A 14,530-nucleotide genomic window follows, 5' to 3' on the forward strand; every position below is an offset into this window, starting at 1 on the left:
TACCATTTTTGTGACTTTTTTTAAACAAACTACTTTTATCTTGCCGTCGTTTGTCAGAGAGTCAAACTACATTTGGTTCATCTTTCTACAATAAAAACATTTCTTCATCTTAATTATTGTATGTGCAGAGTTGTAGTTACTCACAGTGACCACTGGAGGCATGTGATCCTGATAGTTTCCCTGGAACCGTCCAGTTCATCCACATTAATGAAGCTGTTGGTGATTAACGCTCATCTGTACAACTTTAACAACAATATCAAACATTTAATCGCTCTACAAACAGTTTGTCTGATGTATAAACTGTGTCTTAAATGATCAAAGTAAATGTCACATTGAAAGCAGATTTCACTGTAATGTCCTCTGTTTGAAATGTTCCAAATATAATCTGGCTTGGTAATGATTTACTCATATATTGTCCACGCAGACTAAAGCAGTAGGAGATGAGATGGAAAACAATTAGAAGAATCTTTACTCTTTAATGTCACAAATTCCTCTTTGTATGTAACATAACAACATACATGATACAGCTGCAGCAACTGAGGCAAGGAGAGAGGCAGCAACAAGAAAACTGGAAGAAGGAGACCAACAACACCACCTGTGGAAATCTTTCCCCAATCAAGCGTCATCATATCAGCATTTCATCAAAAGCACACATGCTCCGACCTGACAATGCAGAGCTGTGGCAAAATCATTGAATCATTTATGAAACAAATGAGTGCATCAAAAATAAGAGTGGAGCTGCAATGAAAGAGAAGTGAACTTTCTTCAGTCAACACAAAGTTTTCCCTTACAGGTGACATTTAATGAAAGTGACGTTATTACCACACACATATTCAGAGGCAGTCTACAGGAGCAGAGCTGCAGCTATTCAGCAAATGTCTCCCTGCAATCCTCACTGCAACACCTACATGTGAAAATGAAACCACCTCTACTGTTCACACATGAAAAGTCGTGTGAAGAACCAGTTTTCCTCAGATCTCTGTTTTAGTAACTCTGAAGTCTGAACTTTTGATTTCTGCATCCTGTTTGTACTGATAACTGTCAGTGGATTATTTTGATCCCAAAGAAATCTTTAACACACATGTAGTGATGGGTACGGTGGCTGGGAAGTGCAAAGCGCAACAAATTAAAAAACGGCAACAAATTAAAAATCCACAACAAATTAAAAAACGGCAACAAATTAAAAATCCACAACAAATTAAAAAACGGCAACAAATTAAAAATCCACAACAAATTAAAAAACGGCAACAAATTAAAAATCCACAACAAATTAAAAAACGGCAACAAATTAAAAATCCACAACAAATTAAAAAACGGCAACAAATTAAAAATCCACAACAAATTAAAAATCCACAACAAATTAAAAATCCACAACAAATTAAAAAACCACAACAAATTAAAAAACCGCAACAAATTAAAAATCCACAACAAATTAAAAAACGGCAACAAATTAAAAAATCCACAACAAATTAAAAATCCACAACAAATTAAAAAACCGCAACAAATTAAAAATCCACAACAAATTAAAAAAACCGCAACAAATTAAAAAACCGCAACAAATTAAAAATCCACAACAAATTAAAAAACCGCAACAAATTAAAAATCCACAACAAATTAAAAATCCACAACAAATTAAAAATCCACAACAAATTAAAAAAACGCAACAAATTAAAAAAACCACAACAAATTAAAAATCCACAACAAATTAAAACGCAAAACATATAGGTTTAGGAATATGAAAAGGTTGAGGTGGTGTTGATTTGACTCTGTGTAGGTTTAGGTTTGGCATTTTTACTGATGGGAGGAATATTTAGTGACAAGTCCTAAGACCCGGGCGTTTGTATTGTTGTTTTTGTTATCTTTCAGTTTATTTTGTTTTATATTTTGAACAGTGCACTGATTTTTGTTTCTGAATCTTTTCTTTAAGCAGATCTGCACATCGGAAATTACGAGCATTACACGTCGGCGAGAAAATTGTTGTAAGTGAGTTTCTCCGCATTGAAATGGGTTCTGGAGGAAACACTTATGGGGACAATTAGAAACGAGAGTCCCTGTCTAAAAAAGGATTCAGCGAGGTAATCCGATCTCAAGTTCTTGTTTTTCTTTTTGAAATGACGTCATTTTGCTGAGGGCGGAAATCTAAGTGCGGCGAGGGTTTCCACTATCAGCAAAAGAAAGAAAGGATGAATGGATGAATGTATGAAAGACTGGAAATAAAACAAACGGACTGACTGGTAAAGGATGACAGGACTTGACTACGACTTAAGGTTAACCTCCACCTAGATAGAACAAGAGGGTGGATGAATTTATGTGTGTTTCTTTTTACAGGAGTAGAAGGATGACAAAATATTCAAGGATGAGTGAACTTTTAAATGCCATTTTTGTGTCTTGTGTTGCTTACAGAGGTAACTGCGCAGCGTTAATATATATATATATTCTTCTTTACAGCGTTACAGTTCTTAATGTTTTCTTCTGACAGGAGATCTTTTTATAGCACCTCTGGAATGTGGATGGTTGATTGCGGTCAATGTGCTGCTAATGTCTGCTTTGCTTTGGTAAGGATGGGGGCAGTAGAGAACAGACAAGTGACATGAAAACAAAGAATAATAATAAAACAAGTAATAATAACAAATAACTAATTTGAGGACAGTTTAACCTAGAGCTCACTAACTGGCCATTAGGGGGCTCTGAGTGATAAACGAGTGGAGTAACATTGCCCAAGTGTGAATAAGACAAATTGCGGCAATAATAGTGATTTAATGATTGGAGAAAACCTGAACATGATACTTGTCTGTTGTGCTGAATCTTTTATTACTCTATGATGTACAGGTGGTTGTAAATAAGTTGCTTGATTTAACGGATTTGCTTTTTAGGTAAATTGGGAGTTGAAGGAGCTTAACATGCAACTGCTGACTAACGTTTTTACACAGGGTTACAGCTTGGCGGGAGAGTGTTTTGGAGAGGATGTGTGATGTTCATGTGCAGTTTCCAGTGGGGAGATTGCAAATACAACTAGAACTATTAATTGTGACTAATCAAAACTAACCTGAAACTGAGGAGGTTTATATAAGGAGGAATTAAAACAGATATAAAATGCATCCGTTCTTTAATTGCAGGTGTGACCATGAAGATTTTTGGTACAGATTGCAGGTTGTTGCTCATTATTGAAGTGTGCTCATACAGGTAAAAGCTATATCAGGGGTCTATGATTTCGTTTGTGTTTTAATAATTTAGGTATGGCAAAATTAAAGGTTTTTTGACAATTCAGAGAACCAGTAAGGAGCATAACTAGATGATCACAAACTTGAGTACTATATTTAAATGGAAGTTGGAATTAAGAATGCCCAATTTGTTTGAGATTTGTTTACTTTTATACACAATTGCAAATGTGCTTATAACGAGCTGGCACTTAGTCTCTGAAGGTCAGTAGTCAACAACGTTAGGTTAGGAGAGCCGGCGAGGGAGGTGTTTTGGCTTTCTGTCTCTTACAGAGGAGGGAACAGACACCAGACGAGGTCACAGATAGGTGAGGATCCTTCGCAGCAGAGATCGACACAGTGACGGCCGAGACACCACCTGGGTCCAAGGCTCATGGCGTTTGGGCTCTGGGTAGTCCCCTCAAAAGGATGGGTCCCATTAACACAGCAATAATCATGAAGGGGTGGCGGAAATCCAGGAACACCAGACCAACGAGGGTGAATGACCAGAGGGGAGCTCAGGGAAAGGCGTATTCCAGGTCACAACACGGGTGGTAAACAGAGGCAGAATAATCCTCTGCAACGTGGCTGGCTCGCTCAGTAGTCTACCTGGCGAGTCGAAGGAAGAAGAATCCGAGGGCGTTTCTTCACTCCAAGAGGAGGTGGCAAGGTGGCCTGACAGGCTGACACTCGAGTCTGAAGCTAAAAGAACAGCTGGGTTTTGGGACAATTGGAAAACAACGGAGGTGTTGGGGTTGATGAGTGTCATAACGTGTTTGTTTAGTTTGGAGACAAATCCAGGTGTGAGTTGGGCTGGCAAGCCAGCCCAAAGAGGAGGAATGTGACCAGGAGATATTTTATTTTGTATTCTTATGATCACAGTTATAATCAGAAGTATCAACCATTAATCATTTACCATTGTTGAACCAGTTGACAGAATAATCTTTGAATCACATCTAGGTTATTTTGACTAGAATATAAATCTACACAGATTGTCAGTACTTTAATTAGTCTACTGTTGTTCTGTACTATTCTTGTTATTTGCTTAAAGCTGTTTCACAGTTCTGTAACCACTCAGAAGCTTGTGGGTCCTGTTGGACCCTGCCTTAGTTCTATGTTCAGTTCTGCACGTACGCCGGCCTGTAACTACATGCACGCACTTGTATAACACATGCATGTGTACACACACACTTAATAAGAATAGGAGGGTCGTCTGAGGACAGTTTTCTGATAGATATACTTTCACAAAAGGCACAAATGTAATACACACTTGTTTTTCTCTAAAAACTAGCAGTTCATGTCCATATTAGGTCAACTCTCTGAACAGGCCCAAACTGCTATCATGTCCAGTAATATCTAACTGTGAGGGCGTCTCAAGACAAGGCCCCTACATGGTCCCTGTTTGACACACACACACTTACAATAGATATACACACCACACACACTGGTTTTCTCTGAGTGCTGGACTGGGTGAAAACATCTGGAGGCCATATAAGGGGAAACTTCCTGAGCTCTGGGAACTGACTGTTACTGTTACTGTTACAAACTACAAATCCGCAACAAATTAAAAAACCGCAACAAATTAAAAAACCCACAACAAATTAAAAAACCACAACAAATTAAAAAACCGCAACAAATTAAAAAACCGCAACAAATTAAAAATCCACAACAAATTAAAAATCCACAACAAATTAAAAATCCACAACAAATTAAAAAACCGCAACAAATTAAAAAACCACAACAAATTAAAAATCCACAACAAATTAAAAAACGGCAACAAATTAAAAAACGGCAACAAATTAAAAATCCACAACAAATTAAAAATCCACAACAAATTAAAAAACCGCAACAAATTAAAAAACCACAACAAATTAAAAATCCACAACAAATTAAAAAACCGCAACAAATTAAAAATCCACAACAAATTAAAAAACCACAACAAATTAAAAATTGGCAACAAATTAAAAAACCGCAACAAATTAAAAATCCACAACAAATTAAAAAACCGCAACAAATTAAAAAACCGCAACAAATTAAAAATCCACAACAAATTAAAAAACCGCAACAAATTAAAAATCCACAACAAATTAAAAATCCGCAACAAATTAAAAATCCACAACAAATTAAAAATCCACAACAAATTAAAAAACCGCAACAAATTAAAAATCCACAACAAATTAAAAAACGGCAACAAATTAAAAAACGGCAACAAATTAAAAATCCACAACAAATTAAAAATCCACAACAAATTAAAAAACGCAACAAATTAAAAATCCACAACAAATTAAAAAACCGCAACAAATTAAAAATCCACAACAAATTAAAAATCCACAACAAATTAAAAATCCTTGACGGAAAGGGATTGTCTGAAATACCGGAAGTGGAGAGTGATTTCACGAGAGGGGGCGTGGCCAGGATTTGAGGTTGAGGCGCCATGTTTCTGGGCTGAACAAAGCGCTAGCGAAAGAGGAGCGAAAGTACACGGATAACACCAGCTATGGTTCGTTCTTGCTGTGCGGTCGGTTGTAAAGTTAGATCGCATGACCGGCAAGGGAATAAGGTTGAAAATGGTTTATCTTTTTATTCTTTCCCCACCTGGAAGCAACATGAGGCAGCTCATGTATTGGATGTTACCAAAAGAAGGCGTCTAGTCTGGATAGCAGCTGTGAGACCAGCTGATATCCAGTTCTCTTCCATCTCCAAATATCTGTTGGTGTGCTCCAGACATTTTCATTCCGGTAAGTTATAGATATGTTCATATCACTCTTTATCGGTCTTTTAAGTCTGACATCACTAGCCGTGTCTTGGCTCAAACTCCCAAGAGCACCTGCAGGTCCATAAATCACACGATCACTGTGGCATCACTGAGTGTTGAAAAACGATCTAAAGTCAACATTTGTCTCCACATCTTGTAAGATTTTCTGTCATGTGACCTGAAGGATGTATTTAGTCTCCGAGAGCTGACAGCTGAATTCAGCATCTTCTCCCACTGCAGCCAGCACAGTCTGCTGTGCTTGTATCACTGTTGTTAGAGCTGCACAAACAAAATAAGAGGCTTTCATAGTCCGTGTTTTATGTTTCATTTAAAAAAAACAACAACAACTACATAACAGAATTCACTGAGGTACATACTGAACTTACAGGACAGAAACAAAGTACCAATCCTATTGCAGTAGTATATCTCCAGTAACAATACCAGCATTGGTATCAATACTATTGATAACTGCATCAATCTGCCCACATCTAACTCGTGCTATTGTAGAAATTCCCTGTGAACTTATACATTTTCTCAGAAGCCTTCCCTCCGCGCATTACTGGTATGTTATTTATTATTTTGTGCTCCAAGTTCAGTTATTTCACTGGGGAAGCCCCGTAATGCCCACTTCTTCATTTCAGTACTGTTTGATCTTTCCCTTTAACATGTATGTAACTTTGGCTTGTTGAGATTTTAGCATTACTTCTGTCACCAACATTTTAATGCTATCTTTACTCTGTTATAATCATCTCTCTATCTCAGGCATAACTGACTGAGATTTCTTTGGAAAAGTTCTCACATTTATGACCTTTTTAGGAGCTTCTTGTTTTGTTTTGTTTTCCTGTCACAATAAATAACTTAAAAAAACAAAAATGACAATATGGAATAAAACTTACCTTTTGAAGAGGCCATTAGAAAAACTAACAAATGTATAATCCCACAGTCTGACATGTTGCACCATTTGCCATGTCTGTCCCCTCACTGGCTATTATACAATGCATAGTGTTAGATTATAATATTATTTTATGCCATGTTAGACCCCTAATTAAAGATTGTGAATTATTAGGTAGTTTTAGTTTGCATTATTCTCCTGAATTAGAAGAAGCTGATAACTATTGCATTAGTTAAACTGATTTGCATTACATTAGACTGCTGATTTATTGTGGATGAATGATATTGTTTTATGATGTTATAAGAAATACTGTTTGCAGAAAGTCATCGCCTTATTTGTCTGATTAGAAGAGAACAGAACATGCTGGAGTTTTCTGCCCCATCTCAGCAGGAGCAGATAAACGGGGAGCCAAGGTCGTAGCTTAGGCGCCGTGTGATTTCACATTTGTGTCTTTTTGTGGAATCAGTGTGTTTGAACAACACAAATTCTGCCTTTTCGAATTTTGAAAGACTGAACATGATATTGTTACGTAAGGCCCAAAATGGCGTCCGTACAAGAAAGTAGTAGCTCTAATATTGACCAGTAACGAACCACCACACGCACACTGTAATGGGTTACACAAGATTTATTTGTTCTTTCTCCGGGTAAAACTACTGGCTGAAGACACAACTCTGGCCAGGAATCCAAGGCCCAAAGCCACCGCGGTCAGGGTTGTTAGCCTGGTTACAAACAGGGGAAAGGTGGTCACTTGGAAGAACAAGCAGCCAAAACGTATCAATCCTGCAGCTTCCTCAAAAAGGCTTGCCACCCACCTTTTCAGGCCTGACTTCGTTCGAGGCTGGGTCTCCACATCACATCCTGGGAGCTGGAACTTCCCCAAAACTGGTCCAGTTTCCTTGTCAGGGGCACAGAGAGTCTCCAGTCCAGTGTTTGTGTTCCTGCCTTCCAGCACATCCACTCACATCCCAATAAGAATGAGTCCTCCCTCCAACATCCTCAGTTTATTTTAAAAGCAAAACCAGGCCAGGTTAAAAATCTTTTCCATTAAAATGTGCACACTTCATCCTGGATCTTCGAGGCTTCCCTGCTTCACCAGTGTCCTACTAAAAAACCAACGACAACCCCTACTTCCTGTTTCCTCTCCCCTTTATAGAGAAGGGCTCCAATCCTCCCCAATCAGCTGCTCCCTGTATTCAACTCCAAATAGCTGGCAGCTGGACTAGAGTAGAATCTCCACTCCCACATGGGTGTGGCCCACACCTCACATCAAACACAAAAAAACCACCAAAGCATGCAATTAATACAAAACAAAATCTAAAGAAATGCCAACCCAAAAGCTTAGTGGGGGATTCTCTCCATCCTTTTCCACCATGCTATACTCTGTAACAATATAAACAAAATAAATCTGATCTGTTCCTCTACAAATCTGGACAAATCTCAGATTCTGAAGTTCTCAGCGCTTACATTTTGTCCTCTCTACACTTCTACTGACAACTGACATGTGATGTGTTTGTACAGCTTCCTCTGTCGGTTTTTAACAAACTAACAAATTATCCAACAGAAGAGTATACCTTTGAGACAATGGTGTAGGTCTACTTTGCAAACTGAGAGGATGGATGAGATGATGGTGCAGGTTTCCAGTATTAATACAGTCTCGTTGCCACATTGTGGTCACCTGTCACCTTACTTTTGCTGTGGGAATTATGAAATGATTGCTAGACTTTAGCTTCCCTGTAGTAGCATTAATTGATCCTTTAGAAAATAGTTACAAATGTATTAGTTCCCAACATTGTACATTGCTGAATCATTATTTTTACTGAAAGTCTTTTCAGTTTCTGTCAAGGGGTTGACAATTGTTCAAACACAGTAAGAGGAAAATGAGACACTGGCAGACCGACTCAGAGTTTCAAAGACGTGCGCACGGGCGAGAGTCTCTGAGCAGACTAACACACCGAGCACCGTTTACTCGCTTTATTTATAAGGCAAAATGGGTTACATAGTACTTCCTCTTTCAACTGAAGAGGGGAGAGCTCAGGCATTGTCTTAGCTATCTAACTTCTGCACACAAACTGAAAAACAACGACACAGCAGTATTCATGCTTATCTGACATCGCAGACACTGAAGTAAAGAATGCATGTATATCCTGTCTTTGTCAAACATCTCACACACTTAAGCAAGGAATACATTGTGTTCTTTTCAACAGTAAGCTTTACCGTGTGAAAATATATAAACACTTGATTATAAGGCATACTTGTTTCTACTTGATTATACTTTAATGATTTAACTAAAATAAAAATTCTCTTAACATTCCCTCCTGATGTTAATATATTTCACATGTTTTACTCAATGCATAGTCACTTGTTAGTCACATTTTCAACTTGCACGTCATTCAGTGAAATAATTAAACAACAAGCTTGTCAAGATTGTCATAGAGATTTTCTTCTCTCTCTCCCACACTCAGCATATCATACTGACGATAGGGATCCTCCATAACTGACTGAGCCAAGACATGGTTTCCTAACATACGCTTGAACATGTTTGTCATTATGCTTCTCAGACATGGGATAATACAAGCATGAAAAGGCAAAATAGTAACATCACACTGAAAAGGGCCAACAGGCCTTTAATCAGTAGGGATTTCCAAGAGCCGCTCAGTTGTTTCAAAACATTCAAAGCATTTGTCATGTTTAATGAATGGATGTTATCAGGTATGTAGGTACAACATGTAGTGTTAAACAATACGCAGAGACCACCTTTCTCTGCGAGAATGATGTCTAAAGCCACTCGGTGCTGCATGACAGTGATGCGAATTGCATCAATTTCTTCATTCTGTCCTTGATTAATGCGGGTTGAAGCATTTAAAAATAATCCAAAACGATAGTCCAGGGTTTCTATCTGTAGTGCGTGTTTCCCTACTCCTATCCATGGAAACAAAGCGTGTATTACCTTCTGGCTCTTGGTCCAGAGTTTGAAGTCATCTGGTACATCAGAACCAAGATATGGATCATGGGGCTTGAGGCCTGTGTTACGTTTAGCTCTGGTGTTGCTGTTCACTGACATCTTAAAGGTGTGGTCAGATACCAGAACAGGGGCACAGAGTCCGGTGCTGTTTGGTGGCAGCATGAAATAGACTTTCAGGCCACACGCCCAAGCTGCGCCCTGTACCCAGTATGTACCTGTTGATGAGCCGATGCCATCCCAATCTGGTGCCGCCAGGATCATGGAGCAGTTTCGGTTTTGTCCTAATTTCTTCAGACCCTGGGGCGTACCTGTTTGTCCGGTTGCTCCTGTGAAGTTAAAGCACACTGGGTGTTGTATGTCAGGTGGCAAAACAACTGAGAATGATTTCAGTTTTCTATGGCTGACGTTTATATGCACCCAGTAGGCTTCATTGCAGGTGTAGTTTATATTTGGGTACTGGTGGGTGCAGTTTGTTATGTTGTAGATTAGAGACTTTACACTCTGTGGGACTATATATTGTGTAGTGTTGTGGCATGTGTTGCTGTTTTGGTCCTTTATGGATCCACCTATCACCATCACAGGTTTTCCTGGTGTTGAGCAGGTCCCGGTAATGGCTTTGTCATATATGCAGAGTGCTTCAGCCTTGGTTGGGGGTTTTCCATACACTGTGGCATGGAGTGCTGTCGTGGGCATATGTGAGCAGACATAGCAGTTTGCGGCATTGTCTTCTCTGTGCACTCTGTCATGGACATACCGGTACCATGCATTGTTCAGCCACGGGTGGTTGTGTTCTTTGTCTATCTCCTTCAGGTGCGAGTTGTCGTGGGTCCACCTCTTAGGTCGGAGAATAATTGGTACTGTCTTGTGGGTTCCACTGGGCATCAACCAAAAGAGTACCGTCATCAGGAGGATAGCCATTAGACAGAATATGTAGCACATGAGTAGTTTTCGTTTGATGTCACAAGCGCCCAAGCACAACAGCTTTGGGGCTGGAACTGGTGCTAGCATTGATTCTGAAGCTGGTTCTTCTTCTGGATTTATCAGGTTGTTTTCCTCAGTCATCTTGTTGAGATTTTATTCAGGCGTCCCTGGTGTTATTATTGGTTCTGCTCTTCGGTGGGATAGGTCAGTCTGATCTTCAGGGCGACCAGGCACACCCGAGCTCCCACGTGAGTAGCACTGCCGAGGAAGCACAGGGCGGGAAACCCGTTCAGCCCTGTCCTCCAGCAGGGGTTCACGTAAGAGTCAGGGGAACCGGCGTCTTATTGTGGTGCAAACACTTTCTTCACGTGGGATTGATGAATCCACGAAACTCGTTCGGCTATCTTACACGCTGTGGGTGTGGTAAGTAGCAACTGGAAGGGACCTTCCCACTTTGGAGCACTCCAGTTTTTCCGCTGGAGGACTTTAATCAGAATCCAATCACCGGGGTTCAACCTGCAAGAAACTGAAGAAAAGTCACTCGGCAGTTGATTGCTTAATCTCACTTCTTTATTCTCAAATAGTTTTGTCATCCATTCTGCCATTGTTGTTTCTGCAATAGATTTATTGATTGGCTCACTCATTATGGGGAGTGGAAAATGTCTGCCATGTACGATTTCAAATGGCGTTAGACCACCTGTTCCTTGAGTTATTCTCATCCATAATTTAACCAAGCTTAGACATTCAGGCCAAGGTTTTTTAGTCTCTTCCATACATTTCCTCAACCTTTGTTTAATTGTGCCGTTAGTTCTCTCGACTAATCCTGCACTTTGTGGATGATAAGAACAGTGATGTTTTATGCTGAAGCCTAAAGCTTCAGAAACTTTACTTATTACTTCATTTACAAAATGTGTGCCATTGTCTGATCTTATCAGAGATGGAATACCATACGTTGGAATAAAATGATTACATAGACATTTTGCTACTGATATTGCATCTGCTTTTTTCACTGGGTATATTTCTGGCCACTTGGAAAATACATCAATTATCACAAGTGCATATTTGGAGGATTGTGATTCATTTAATTCTATGAAATCCATATGGACAGTGTGAAATGGATGCGGTGGTATAGGGAAATGCCCTCGCTTTGGACGTAGATTTCCCTGTGCGTTGTGTCTTTGGCAAATTATACATGTTCTGATAAACTCTTGTGCTGAACTTTCAAAATTTTTTGTATAGAATTGTTTATTAAGAATAGAAACCATCCCTCCTGTTGACACATGAGTTTTCCCATGTGTCACTAAAGCAGCAGTTCTATGCAAAGATTTTGGAAGCACTGGTTTGCCATTACACATCATGAGGTTGTCTTTTAATTCTGCTCCATCTTTCACCCAAGATTTTTGTTCACTCAGCGATGCTGTTTTCTGTGCATCTGCTAGTATTTCTAAAGGTATTAGATCTATGGTTTCTGTTGTTAAAACATCAATTTGTTTTTCTGCAGCTGCTTTTGCTGCTTTGTCAGCAAAGTTATTTCCTCTCGTAATTTCTGTGTCATCCTTTTGATGAGCTGCACATTTGCATAGTGCTAATTCTTTTGGCAACGTTATTACTTCTAATAGCTTTTTTAGAAGGTTTGCATGTTGAACTGTGTTGCCTGAGGAAGTTGTCATTCCTCTGTTATGCCATATTTTAGCGAAATGATGAACTGCTGAATAGACATATTGACTGTCTGTGTAAACATTAACACTTTGACCCTTATACAAAGTACATGCTCTAATGACTGCGGTCAATTCTGCGCTTTGAGCAGAGTTTGAGGAGCTGAGAGCTTTTGCTTCTATCACTTTATCAACAGTTGTGACCGCGTAACCCACACAATTTCTACCGTGAATGTCTTTTGACGCTGAGCCGTCCACAAAAACATTACTGAAACTGCTCTGGGGGGAGCTGTATATATCAGTGCGAGGTTTTGTATCTTCTTCTAATTTTTGAATGCAACAGTGTTGTTCTCCGTCCAGAGAAGTCGGCAAAAGTGTACTTGGGTTTAGCTGGCCACACTTCTCTATTTTTATGTGTGATTGTGTAAGTAGAATCCCCACATAAGAAAGTTGTCTTGCATGCGTGAGGAAAGAGAGGTTCGCTTGGAGCAAAATAGAGGTCACTGCATGTGGGACTTTGATGATCAATTTATGTCCTAGAACAATGTCTGCACATTTTTTAACTGCCTCTGCTGCTGCTGCGCATGCCTGAACACAGGTAGGTAATCCAGTAGCTACAGAGTCAAGTTTGCATGAGTAGAAAGCTAATGGGCGTTGTTTTTCTCCAAAAGCTTGAGTTAAGACTGCTTTCATGTACCTTCCTGCACCATCAACATGGAGAATGAACGGTTTTTCATAGTCTGGTAATGCTAAGACGGTGCATGTCTGCAATGCTATTTTTAACTCAATGAAAGCTTTTTCTGCTTCTGGGGTCCATTGTACTTTGTCTTTTAATGCTAGGTCTTTTTTACTGGAAGAATTGGTATATTACACGTGGCTTTATTAGTTTTCACGAGAATACCTGCTTTCTGCATGTCTGCAATTACTGGCCTAATTCTTTCCTTTGCTTCTGCACTCAAAGGATATTGTGTTTTCACAGGCCTTCTGGCCCTTATGCTGACCTAACTATCAGAGTGTCATTAGAGAATTTCATTTTCACTTGAGGCAATTTTAGATACCTTCTAGTTTTTCAAAGAATTCACACATCTTACATATTTCAAACTTTGAAGTTTTTTCTTTTGTATATATATATATATATATATATATATATATATATATATATATTATTTCCTAAACTTTGCATTGTTCATAGCTCACAGTTCTAAAACTGGGCATTTGTAAATCATATGTATTTGTAAATCATATGTCTAATCACTATGTGTCACCATAATCCACAAGTATTGGCACAAATTTGTTTCCAAACTAATAAAATAATCAAACAAAACAAAAACGTACATGAGTCAGGATACAAAGAGACAAAGAAAAATGCTACCAGAAACAAAGCAGAAGTGTGAGGGGAAACTGAGCTCACAGACAGCTGCATGTGTTCGCTTTTAACAGCATGCAGCCTCTGCTCTAAAAACAAAACACGACAAAAAACAATAAAAATAAAAGAAAATGTGTAACATGCTTATCAACTTAGCGGTGTCCACACATTTAATTCAGCTTCATAATCCTGTAGGTTTAGTTATTATCTACAGGGTTTGGCTTATTAGTTGTTATTATAGATGTGCTCTGTATCTCAGTAATATTTATCTAGGATAAATGACAGGTTTTCAAGCAGGTTAAGTGCCTCTATGCACCTAATTGGTTTAGATATTGCTTTTATTTTCTTCATCTCATATGTCATTATACTGAGTTTGAGCAAACCTTTAAGCTTGATGCAGACTTCTTCATAACAATTGTCCATCTCACATCATACTGGCTAAGATACTTCTTGTCAATATTAATATTATATTTTTATTAATTATTATCATCTTTTTCTCTCTATATAATAACAATAGTGTATTACAATATTTTATTAGTGTATATCACTATATTATTACTGAGCCAATTTAATAGTTAGGATCATCTTACTCGGCAAACAGATAATTTATAGTTCATCCAATCTGTACAAAATTTGCTTTTATTTTCTTAACAGGTTTGTGCCTACTTTTAGACTGGTCTTCTGTTTGCCTCATCTCAGATCCAACCTTCAGATTATTATATTTTATTTTGTATCCATCAGGGACCGTGAGTGAGCTGCAGTCTCACCCACCCTCCAGGATG

General features: G+C 38.7%; 1 protein-coding gene and 1 long non-coding RNA gene across 2 annotated transcripts; both read right to left on the minus strand.

Annotated features, from left to right (window-relative positions):
* Positions 1-7,453: 7,453 nt before the first annotated feature.
* On the minus strand, positions 7,454-7,943 carry LOC120727336. Its single transcript, XR_005694496.1, has 2 exons — positions 7,657-7,943; positions 7,454-7,563 (listed from the first exon to the last, which is right to left on the minus strand). It is a non-coding gene; the product is annotated as an uncharacterized LOC120727336 (long non-coding RNA).
* A 1,483-nt stretch (positions 7,944-9,426) lies between these two features.
* On the minus strand, positions 9,427-11,977 carry LOC120727335. Its single transcript, XM_040021555.1, has 2 exons — positions 10,341-11,977; positions 9,427-10,174 (listed from the first exon to the last, which is right to left on the minus strand). The coding sequence occupies exons 1-2, from the start codon at positions 10,866-10,868 to the stop codon at positions 10,097-10,099; spliced, it is 606 nt and encodes a 201-aa protein (XP_039877489.1). The 5' UTR covers positions 10,869-11,977; the 3' UTR covers positions 9,427-10,096.
* Positions 11,978-14,530: the final 2,553 nt, after the last annotated feature.

Source organism: Simochromis diagramma, unplaced genomic scaffold (assembly GCF_900408965.1).
Source record: "Simochromis diagramma unplaced genomic scaffold, fSimDia1.1 OVJJ01000127.1, whole genome shotgun sequence".
Lineage (NCBI taxonomy): Eukaryota > Metazoa > Chordata > Actinopteri > Cichliformes > Cichlidae > Simochromis > Simochromis diagramma.